Source organism: Toxorhynchites rutilus, chromosome 1 (assembly GCF_029784135.1).
Source record: "Toxorhynchites rutilus septentrionalis strain SRP chromosome 1, ASM2978413v1, whole genome shotgun sequence".
In the NCBI taxonomy this organism is placed as follows: Eukaryota; Metazoa; Arthropoda; class Insecta; order Diptera; family Culicidae; genus Toxorhynchites; species Toxorhynchites rutilus.
The window spans coordinates 121757995-121770430 of record NC_073744.1 but is presented as its reverse complement, the minus strand read 5'-3'; the positions used below and the strand labels follow the sequence as shown (position 1 = coordinate 121770430).

At 38.7% G+C, this 12436-nt stretch overlaps 1 protein-coding gene across 11 annotated transcripts in view; it reads left to right on the top strand.

Annotated features, from left to right (window-relative positions):
- The window catches only part of LOC129762280 (monocarboxylate transporter 12-like), a 660562-nt gene extending 648126 nt beyond the window's left edge, over positions 1-12436 (top strand). For all 11 annotated transcript variants that reach the window (XM_055760403.1, XM_055760402.1, XM_055760404.1 and 8 more), the window contains 5 exons: positions 9441-9614; positions 9684-10086; positions 10145-10690; positions 10752-11046; positions 11107-12436. In XM_055760403.1, coding sequence (XP_055616378.1) covers positions 9441-9614; positions 9684-10086; positions 10145-10690; positions 10752-11046; positions 11107-11568 — 1880 coding nt within the window. In that variant the 3' untranslated portion in view covers positions 11569-12436. The remainder of the gene's footprint in view (positions 1-9440; positions 9615-9683; positions 10087-10144; positions 10691-10751; positions 11047-11106) is intronic.

Genomic DNA, 12436 nt, shown 5'->3' with positions numbered 1-12436 from the left:
TATTGAAACAAGTTTTTGGATCAAAAAGTAACAAGTATATAACGCGTAGACATTTTATCTTTCGAATGAAGTGTTTATCATACCATTTCGTTCAGTTGTTTAGGAGCTATTAACGCTCAAAATCTCGGTCTCCGGCGTAACGCTTTCGTTTTCGAAACTTTGATTTTACACCCCGGTATAGAAATGAAAGACGTAGTCCTACGTCAAAAAAAGCTTAAAAAAGCTCTCGAACTTTTTCACAAAAACAAATATGCACTATTATCTACTATACCTCATAACGTTTTGCCACTTTCATGAAATGTATCTTATTTATATGTGTGAGCTGCTGGTGTAATAATGTATCAAACAAATACGAGGTCTGTTTAAAAGTATCGCAACTTTCGAATTTACGCGGGTTACGTATATTCGATTCTAGATTTTTTTATGACATTATGTTGGTACTCATGTCTTTCACTTATGCTGACAAGTACGGCTATTTCGAATGTTCAGTTAATTTTTGACAACTGCTTTTCTTACACGTGTTTTGGTTCATCTACGATTTTTGTTTTGATTATATTCCATTATGATTTGAACTCCATAGAAAACATTCGTATAATTGTGTAGCACCAAATAAGAACGGATGTCCACAACCGAATTGTTATAGAGTGCTAGCTTGGAGATAAATTTTGTACGGAAAAAATAACAGTTTAATTGAATCCATGTCCTGAGAATGTGCCGCTGTTATTAAAAAAATGTTTACGCAACAGAATATGAACATACTCATCAAAAATCAAATAACGTCTTCCAGTTAACTTTTGTAGCTTCCAAAATGAACATTTCATAATATTCTATTGTTCCGTGCCAAGGAAGCACAACAAAACGCACTTTCAGATATTTCTTTTTACTGAAGAGATTTTAGCCGTAGGCTGGGTCATCTCTACAATCTACATCTCTATAAACCCTCAGGTCTCAATTCTAAATACGACGATGGGCTCAAAGATGATCACCTGGAAAAAGCATTCCTCTGTATACCAACACAAAAAAGCTGCAAACATTGAATTCATCGAAAACCAATCACCTCTTATTTTGCTCAATCGGGATATGTTGCGCAATTGCTGAGCAAAAACTGCAACTCTTGCAAGAAGGTTCAGGATGCTTCAAAATTAAAGAGATGTTAGAATCATCGGGCCGCACATTCATTTTGAGTTCTCAACATTATTATTACTTCTAACCCATTCCAGATATAGGGGAAGTGGGGGCATAGTGGTCACCATAAGGAATATGCCCATTTCCAGCGCCCACATACCGATTCAATTCCCGTTTCACGAAAAGTATTATAGTTCAACTCATTGTTCTTCAAGATAGCAAACGGCTTTTACTATAAAAATTCAAAATAGTACACTTTTCATCATTAGAAAAAAAGGTGGTCACCCGCACATATCAAGCTAAATGGGATAGATTTATGTGTTTTTTCGTCCAAATTTGTTCAAATCATATTTGATATAGTAGGTACATGTATGAAATAAGCTTGGCCTATTCACCTAGAGTCTCAATTTAAATTTTCTCTTGCATACAAAAACGTAGTAAGAAACACATAACGTTCCGCATAATGAGGCTTGGTAAATTGAAGTGGCATATATATCCTGGGTCAAACCCGCAAAAGGATCTTCTTCAAGAGCAGAATGTGATGGGGTATATCAGATTTAGTAAACAGACCATTGTAAGTTATTATTCACCTTTGCCCCCAAACATCAAAATAATTGCTATGCTAATTAATCGCTGAAATCAAACAAAATATCTGTTCACCTCTCCTAGAATATGTGAACAGTCGTCCAAGCTGATGATTTGTTCAATATATCAGATTGAATCAACTAAATTTCACGATAAATTTTTTAAATATCATGCGCACAGAACTACGGCCGAATGGCTATCGAGAGAGTAATTTCTGTTTTTATTTGTGTTTTGACATGCGACAACTCTACTGAAATACAAGGTGACTCAAAAGTTCACCACTACCTATACAATGCCGCTAAACCGATTGTGTCCGAAAATCAGCATGGTTTCGTTGAACGCCGGTCGACAACTGCAAATCTGATGTACTACGTGAACAAATTATTCCATGCGATGGAGAATCGGCGCCAGGTAGATTCAGTCTATGTGGACTTCTCAAAGGCTTTTGACACGGTACCTCACACTTTTGCCATAGCTAAACTGAAGCACATTCCCGGATTGGATAACCAGTTGGCTGAAATCCTACTTATTGGACCGCAAAGGTTTTGTCCAGATTGGCGCAGATTGCTCTACTATATTTGATATCCCTTCCGGAGTTCCACAAGGAAGCGTGCTTGGACCCCTAGTTTTCATTCTTTTCATCAACGACCTAGATCATCGATTGTCAACAGATAAATTACTTTTTGCTGATGACCTGAAAATCTTCAGGGTCATTGCATCAGATTTGGACTGTATTGCCATGCAAGATGATATCGACGAGCTACTCAAATGGTGTGAAGAGAATGGAATGTGCTTGAACATCAGCAAATGTAAGGTGATCTCGTTTACTCGGAGTCACGCTAGTCTGGGACACGCTTATAAGATCGGAACGATAACTCTTGAACGTGAAAATGCTATCCGCGATCTTGAAGTAATCTTCGATTCCAAAAAAGCGGTTCAACGAACATGTCACAACTATAGTTTCCAAGGCATATTCTGTCCTAGGATTCATTCGTCGACACGCATCGGTCATCACTGACGTTTACGCATTGAAATCATTATTTTGTGCTCAAGTATTTTAGAATATGCAACTCCAGTTTGGGCGCCGTATCACATGGCCCAGATCGTCAAAATTGACCGGATCCAAAAGCACTTTATTCGCTTCGCCCTCCGACAGTTGCCATGACTGGACCCAGCTAACCTACCTCCCTACAGATCACGGTGTCTCCTGATTGACCTTGAAAGCCTTTCATCCAGACGATTGAAATTGCAAGGGATGTTCCTATTTGACATAATGACAAACAGAACTGATTGTTCCGCTCTGCTCCAGCAAGTTAACTTCAACGCTCCATCTCGTTTGCTTCGCAATCATAACGCGATCAATATCCCCCTCCACAGGACGAACTACGGGCACAACAACCCACTCAGTGCGAGTTTACGAGCATTCAACGATGTTTCCGACTATTTTGACTACAATATAAGCAAGGACGTTTTCGAAAATAGGATAAGGAATTTAAATTAATAACAGTCTGTACGATTTTTTTCGAAGACAAATGAAATAAAAATAAAACAAATAAAAAGTCATTAAATTTTTCAAAGTTAGGGATTTTCTTTGTAGTTTTACGTTTTTAAAAACACTGCGATTCATACACTAACACTTTATTGATATCAAGCACGATACAGAAAGAGGGCGAGCCGCGCTGCCGGCTCGCTTATATTGCCTAATTTTGCTAACCTATGCACATTCCGCGCCCCCATGCCTGATTGGCGCGCGCTGTATGGCGTGATAAACAACGTTGCGCGCTAACTGATCTTATTTACTAATTTACCCAACAGTGTTTTCCTAACTCAAACATAAGGTGACTATCAATACGGCATCTATAGTCAATAGTTATACTACCAAACAAGCAGGTGACCACTTTGCCCCCCATGACCAATTTGCCACCACTACCCCTAACTGATCTCTCTGATCTAAGAAGTACCAATCCCATTCTCCTCCTTTTTCCACAACAAAAATCGAAGTAATAGAATAAATTTACCCCTCATATTCGTTCAGATATTTTAAACTAATTAAAGGATTCCCCGTGTAGAGTTTTAAAAAATCGAAACAGGTCAATGGAGAACGATTTGCGAAACTGAAACTGTGGAACGAATCTATAACAAATAAACAGGAACAACGTTTACTCTGGTTGTGCATTCGACAAAATCATCAATAAGGAGTATTTACTCACGAGATGCCTGCCAATGAGATGCGGTATGGTTTATTGCAAGCTTGAGAACTCGACATATGATGATATACAAATATACCGCTCGCTCGAGCTATAATGGATCACATCTCTTTCAGTCTACCGAGCTGTCTTCGTTTATTTTCATTTCTTTTGTTAAAAAGCAGAGCACAGGGTGAGTGAAGAGATGTATTCATTTTTTTCCCATGAGCAATAAAGCGGCAATACAAATAATATTTCAAACAACTTCATAGAAGAGTTTGCTGCTCATTAGCAGACAACTTTAGCTTCAGGGGAAGAGGAGGAAATGCGGACGTGTTAGGAAGAACTTCGCCTTTCTTGCTGTTCAATAAAAAGGGTTCCAAGGTTGTTTACTGTAATAAAAGGTTCTTATGATAGTTCGACGCCCCTCCTCCCTCTCTAAAGGGGGGCTGCCATACAAACGAAACACAAATTTCTGCATTACTCGGGAATTAATCAAGCAAATGGAACGAAATTTGACATGTGCATGTTTCAGGATGCAATAAATGATTCTATGGTGGTTAGAGACTCCTCCCTCCTCTCTTAGGGGGGCTGCCATACAAATGAAACACAAATTTCTACATTACTCGGGAATTAATCAAGAAAATGGAACGAAATTTGGCATGTGGATGTTTTAGGGTGCAATAAATGATTCTATGGTGGATAGAGACTCCTCCCTTCTCTCTTAGGGGGGCTGCCATACAAATGAAACATTTCCGCTTAATTCAAAAACTATTCAAGCAAACGGAACCAAATTTGGAAAGGAGAGGGGGTCCCATGAAAATAATGCACATATTTCAACCAAACATATTCCAACCAAACATGACAATTGAAAATTTTCGGAAAACTCTGAAGGAAAATGGGAAAATTCGAAAAATTCAATTCGCATGTGTTCTACAACTACATATTGACAAGCGTTGTTAGTCCATTTGATGTTTGCGGAAACGAAAATGATCTTCGTTCGAAATTGAAAATGGATTTTAATGTGATAAAATACACTCCTATATCGCCTTTTATCTAAATAAATAAAAATGGATCGCCGTATGTGTTAATATGAGCAAAACTCGAGAAAGGAATTGTCCGGGTTAGGGCTGTCTTCATTCTATCATATTTTCTGTATCAAACATTTATTCCATGTAAGGAGGAACATATTATTTGTAAGTGGATGAAAAATTTTGCACGAGAATTGTGTCTGAAAATAATCTGATATTATAATGTCGAGTTCTGGTAGAAGTACTGACATTTTAAAGTAAAAATAATTTTAAAGGGTAGATTAGAAGATCAATCAATGAACACTTCTGCGATTGGATCCATGAACGTGCGCTTAGTAAGAAAACGTGGATGTGATAACGAAAAATAAATTTTGGACAGGACGAAGTTTGCCGGGTCAGCTAGTGTAATATACGAATGGTAGAAGTTCATCGTTTGTGAGAGGAACAATTTACGTCAACCAGGATATGAAATCGTTTGTAATGTTCGTTGAATGTTAAAAAACTGAATTCATCCACGGGCTAGCCTTTTGGTCACGAAACATACCGGGGCTGATATTCAGTGATATAAACCTTACATTTGGGAACACAAACAAAACACCTCGATTACAAATTCATTTTTGTGGCAACCGGAACATTAGTCACTGTGGTTGAGTTGTAATCATTAGCCAATGGTAACATTCCGCCATCTTTTTTTCGAAAATACCCACTGCAATATGACACCATTTCCGATATAGTTATCCGCAGCACTCTCAACTGGGAACAGAAAAAAAATCTGTGCTGGAGAGGATGAGCCACTAGCAACTTTTGTGCTATAACTCTGTCTCTAAACTGCGTCCATTCTATTCACTTTTTTACATCCGCGTTGTTCCGTTCCGTTTTTCGTTAGTCGCTGCAATAGCTGCACTTTGCATCACTGCGTTTTTTTTCGTTTTGAATTAGCGACAAATGCAGTCTCGAAATGCGGACTGATTTTATGACAATCCCGGTTTGGGTGGATTGAAACCATTAAATGGGAGCTTCGCAGGAAGGAACAGTTAAGCTGAACCGAAGGGTCGTTTTAATGAAGAACTGCATAAAACCCAACGGAGTTAATGGTTGGAATAATTTCCGTATTAATGCTCGTTAATGTTATTTCTTGAAACGAAAAGTGTCGTCATATATATTTCAGCAGTAACCATCAAAATAGCACCAAATACTGAGTGTATGGTTTCTCAGCTGAACGCTGAAATTAGAATTGCACACATTGTGATTATAAGTTATATTCGTCACCACAAAAATGTTTAACATCTGATGCAAATAATTGAGAGTCACGCTTAACTAGATTGAAATCCCGATGAATGCAATCAATTCTCCGATAAAAACACATGTAAAGTTATAAATTATTCCGTGTATGAACGAACCAGAAACCAACCGTGAACGGAGACCATAGGTAGTAAACTTTCGGACTGACAATCTGGCGTCGGGAAACATGATTTATTGGTCTCTAGGGATGCCTTTGAGCGTAGTATTTGTCATGTTCGGCTACCAAAATGTCGCCGTGTCTCGATTGGTACCACAATTAAGTTGAAAAGCAGCAACATAAATTAGAGTGCAAATCAATTCAATCCTGTTCCTACTGCTGCTCCCGCCCATCAACAATAGTAACTTGGAATGAATAAAAAAGTTCGATATGAGAACACATTTATGGTTTCTGTTATGCTTTACTTTTGGATTAGTTACCCTGAAAAGAGTAATGTTTAAAACAAAATGTAGCTTACACCATACAGAACGATCTTCAATTCGCATGCCTCATTCAAAAATAAACAAACTTTAAATTGAAATAAAACACAGGTTAAAACAGGGGTTAGACATCAATTGAATATAGGCTACCCAAAATCAAAATCAATATGGCGTCATTTGTTTATCAACATATCATTTACGAGGATTGAAATCGAAAAATGCGCTGCTTTATTCTAACTGCATGAGCGATATTCATATTTCGATTTCACATGGAGGTGTTCACATTTAACATGGAGTTTAAAGTTAGCCACTATTCGACTATATAACCGCACCGAGTTGTACACAACAGTAATTGATTGAACCAAAATGTCAGTAAACCGCAGCAATATTGGGTACACTGGCAATATGAGGGATTTGACGTTTTAGTCGTACCCCTGGGTTAAAAGTGTTAATTTCCGTCATTTTGGCTTTATTTGGATTCTTGACCATTCTTAACTCTCCTGTACTCGCGCGCAAAATCGTAACTTATATACTCACAGACTGTGCATGTCTCTGTAATATGAAGATATAACAGAATCAAAAAACTCCAGAAAATATTTTTTCTTTAACTCCATTCAGTTTCAATAGTCATTTTTATTCAGCCACCTCATTGATTCTCGGTCTGTCAGACCTATGCGCGAGTATAGGAATGTTTTTTTTTGATTATTTTTTTATCCCATTTATTTATTTAAGGCTCATTAGCATTTTAGCTGTAACAGAGACGAATTTTAATCGTGTACATGTCACATGGTTATCATCATATATCTATAATTAGCACATTACACAGTTGCCATTCGCCAGTATTCCTTCTATACCATTGAATATGGTACATTCACCCAGTAGCCATTTAGGCGTAAGGGTATTCTTTCTGTTCTTCCATTATCCAGTGGGACCACCGGAAAGCGGAGACAGTTGATTGATCATTGTTGAGTTATTTATAGAACAGCAGCCCGATGTGTCTTGCAGAGCAGAGCAGTTGTATGGATAAATCGATCTTATTTCGACCGTGGATCGATCTCCATCGCGGATGATTGTTGCGTAGACGTAGCTATTCTGTAACAACACAAAGATGGTCAATGAAGGTCCTGAGTTTTGAACTCACAATCGATCGCTTACTAAGCGAACGCGCAACCAATGTGGCTACGGAGACCCCCTAGTATAGGAATGTTAATTGAATATTATTGCCGACATATAGCTCCCGGTTTGCTAGCCGTTGGTTATGTGAAGCTGAAACCAGTCCAAGGAAGCCCGACAAAATCAGATTAATTTGGAATGTAGCCGCTAGAATGCGTCCTATCTCATTCAACTGCTAACTTCTGAAAATAGCGCCGCTTCCAAAAATGTTATGCAAATTCCAACATTTTTCAGCGGCAGTATCTGATGGAAATGTTCCATCCAGTGTTGCCACACTGGAAAGGTACAGATTGTTTCGTTATTTTTGGTACAGATTATGTACGGTACAGAGAACAGATTTTCGTCAAAAAGTAAAGATTGGTACAAATTTTTCTCCGCGGGTAAAATTTCTTACATTAAAACAAAGTTACATTAAGGTACATGATTACTTTTACGCCGCAGTATCGCTTGGTGCGGCAGCTTGAAACTTTAAATAAATGAATGAAATATAAATGTGATATTTGTAGTAAATAAATGAGTATTTTTTATGCTAATAAAATGGATATTTTCTCTACAACGAATATTTTCGATGGTACAGATTTTTGGAAGAAAAAGTACAGATGAGTAAGATTTTTAACCCCTCTGGTACAGATTCAAATGTGCTACGCTCCTGCCACTCCTGCTACTTCTGCCGCTACATGCTAGAACGATGACCTTAGAACATTAGCTCTGCTTCGCGGTTGGAAAATGAATGAGATTTTCGGAAAGCAACAGCCGAATTTATTTCATTCCACTGGAATCACAAGGGGAGTGGCTCATAATATAATTCCTTAGTTGTATCCAAATTATATTCCGCTGCTACTCTGGTTGCTCCTTTTGGTCGGAACCATTTGAGGAGCACAAATTAGTCCAATCACAACGAGGCCCATAGTGCGATTGAACAATGCTTAACATTTCACAATTATTCAAATGTTTATCTCAAGACAAACAAAATGTTATTCATCGTGAGAGATGCATAGAAATATTCTCTATTAATTGATCTAAACGTCTTTGCTATCTATTAGAAATTCTCGAATTATAAGCGTTCCCAATCTTCAATTTTTTCCTACGTGTTTAGTGCCTAGATTTTCATTTCACCCCCTATATCTTCCGGTTAAACGTAGTTCTACGTCAAAAGATCGGTGATCACTAACATGCAGCGTCCACCACTGACTTGGCTGTCCGATATAATTGTGGAAGGAAAACGGACCAATGATTCCACTGCTTGTTGCGCTTTATGGGTCAGTGGAACCATTAATAAAATCGCACGTTTTGCAATAAATCTTGATCTCCATAACATTCTTCAAGCAATGGATTTTTCATTTTTCAAAAATCACACATTTCACGAAGCAAAAAAAAAACGGTTTCCGTCACCTAATCGGAAAGTTGGAGTATAAGCATTCGTGTCTTATTTACGATAGCAATGATATACTAACGCAACCATGCTTCATACAGAATAATTTACAAGCCTAGATTTAATTTGGTAAATAATCGTTTTGAAAATCCAATTATGAACAAGCAAATAACAGATACATTAGAAAAAGAACTAGTGACTTAAAAAATAAACAGATTTTTAATTCATTCCTTTTTTATTCTTTTCTAGGTTGGCTCGGAGCTCTTTCAACAGCTGTAGCGCTATTTATCTCACCTATCACGATCGCGGTGTGTAAGCGGAAATCCACAAGACTGACGGCGGTTATTGGCGGACTGGTTACAGCGCTGGGCTGTTTGTTCACATCCTTCGCGTCACAATTCCATCAACTCTTCTTCAGCTATGGTAATTCCTCAATTGGTCTCGGACCGATCTTAACCAATATTGATATTGTTACCTTCTATCTCAAATCAGGTGCTGTTGTCGGCGTTGGCGTGGGAATGACCCGGGACTGTTCAACGCTCATGGTAGCGCAATACTTCAAAAAACGCCGCGAATTCGTGGAGATCTTCATAGTATCGGGAAGTGGGCTGGGGATAGCGATAATGTCCACGTTCATCAAATCTGCTATTGATGCTATCGGGTGGCGACTGGGACTGCAAGCGGTTACGGGCACCGTGTTCATAACGTTCATTCTTGGCACCTGTTATCGGAGTGCTTCCCTCTATCATCCACAGAGGAGAGCAATTTTGCATCTGAAGAATCAGAAGCGGAAAATTAAGGACAAGAATAAGCATGACGATCGACCACCGTTCTTCGACTTCAGCACGTTGCGTAGTAAAACTGTGAGGATACTGCTTGTATCTACGGGAATCAGGTACGTGAAGGTTCAACAATAACAGGATTTCCTAATTTAAGAAGTTATACAATTCCAGCGCTTTTGGCATTAACACTCCTATATTCTACCTCGCGCACCAAGTCGAAGTGGATGGAATCGGAGATAAAGTCATGATCTTGCAGACTTATTTGGGCCTAGCATGGACGCTAGGCTGTGCCGCATTCGGGATGCTAGTCGTTAGGAATAGTGTTGAGTGTCGCATTGCGCGTCAGTATCTGTGCCAAACTGCTACCTTCATGTGCGGACTGTGCATACTGGCATTGACCGCCGTTCATGGTAACTACCATGGGTACGTGATGTTCGTGTGGATCTACGGAATCTTCTGCGGAGGGTATCATTACTCGTTGAAGATGTACACGTACGAAAAGGTTCGGGCGAGAAATTTCGCTCGAGCGTGGGGATTCGTACAATTCTCTCAGGCCATTCCAATTGCCTTGGGAGTGCCCATATCGGGCTATATGAACGTACGAGGTTCCGGAAAGGCTGGCTATTATTTTAGTTCGGCGTGTGCGCTGATCGGAAGTCTGACCATGTTCCTGATCGATCTACACCGACGAAATGTTTCAAGGCACAAACACACGAGGTGAGTTGATCGAGTTTAACTATTGTTATTCATATTGTATTCTAATTTGGTTTTCCCACAGAGCCAATGGAACTCGCCAGTTGTGTGTCTCGGAAACATGTCCGCAGCGTAGAAAGCTGTCCTTCTCACAGGAGCCAGATAACGAGCCAGGCATAATCACAGGCAACACTGCCATGATGATAGGACCGGAATTACTCATACCTCAATTAAGCGATGGAATCGCGGAACCAGTGAACGGACTGGATAAACCAGAGCTGACGTGCATTTCCGAAGAGGGTATCGCTGACATGGATCTTCCCGATAATCTCCTAGATGATTTGGACTACGTTGGAGACTGTATTACATCTTGCAATAAAGTAAGCTTTCCCGCTGTTTTCATATTCTGCTACAAAACTATCAATCTTCTCTTATCCCAGGTTGAAAATTACTTGATGCTGAGCGAGTTCGAGAACAACCTAAGTGCAGAGGTTCCCATCTTGCTGGACAAACGTGGCCGAAGGCTATCACTCTCGAAAACGAAGGCATTTCTCTCGAATCAGTTGAACTTTCAGCACCACCCAGAGTGCGCTTTGGAGCAACAGAAGAAAACTGGCTCTCAACCTATTTCTTCCAACGTCGAACACGATACATCTTCGGTTGATAAGGTGCACCATAGCAACTATATCAATCATCAAACTCATCACATTGTGCATCAGCAAAACCACCAGAACGATGGAGGAGGCGGTGGTATTGGTAGTGGGAAAACTAGCTCCAAGAATGAAAATCACAATAACGGCGGTAAACACTGTCGGGTGAATCACAAATGGCGACCGAATCAACAGACCGGACCATTTCTCACCACCCGCGTGATATCTGTGATCGACGAGGCTTCAGTGTAGGATGCAAATAAAATGATGTCCAATTCGAGTTTCAATACAAAACTGCCAGACACAATGTTGATGACTATTATTTAACAAATTAATAAGAAATATTTTTTTCTGGGACTGAATAGGTTTAAATTGTACCTGATGTGATTGAATTTAGGGAATGGCGATTTCTAACAAGTGTGAAATAAACTAAAACGTAAGGAAAATACGCTTAAATGATTATAGAAACAAGTGGAAAATGAAATGTAATTACAAACATCACGAATAGATCTAACATTTACAGAAAAACAGTTCCGAGCTATTCTTCTTGTTTCAAGAATCAGTAATTTCGTCCTCCTCGTCTAGCAACTGAAAATATTTAATAATAACAATCACTGCCGTCTGAGAAACCAGATAGTCGGGAAATATTCACATGCATTTACTTATAATCTCCGATCGAGCGTATTAGTTACGTACAATTATATGTGTTTTAGTGTATCAATCGTTCGCTAAGGTCAAAGCTTATTTATGCATAGAAAATATTGTAAATAAATTTATCTATCGTCATAGCTGAAAAAATGGCAGTTTGCTATAATAGCCGCATGCAAAGAACTACTCTAATAGCATTTGTAAACTGCGACAACATATTGTATATTATTGTACATCTATAATAAGTGAGTAGTAAATCAACAACAATACAATAATGTTTCAATCATATACACAAAAAAATCTGGAAAATGTTGTCGATGCAACAACATAATTGAAATATTTAAATTGTTTAATATAAAACATGTACTACGGATATATTTATACATATTTATTACTACATGATATACAAGCCAAAATGTATACTTCATGAAAGCGTAAGAACTAGCAAAAAAACTGAATAAATAAGCGAGTG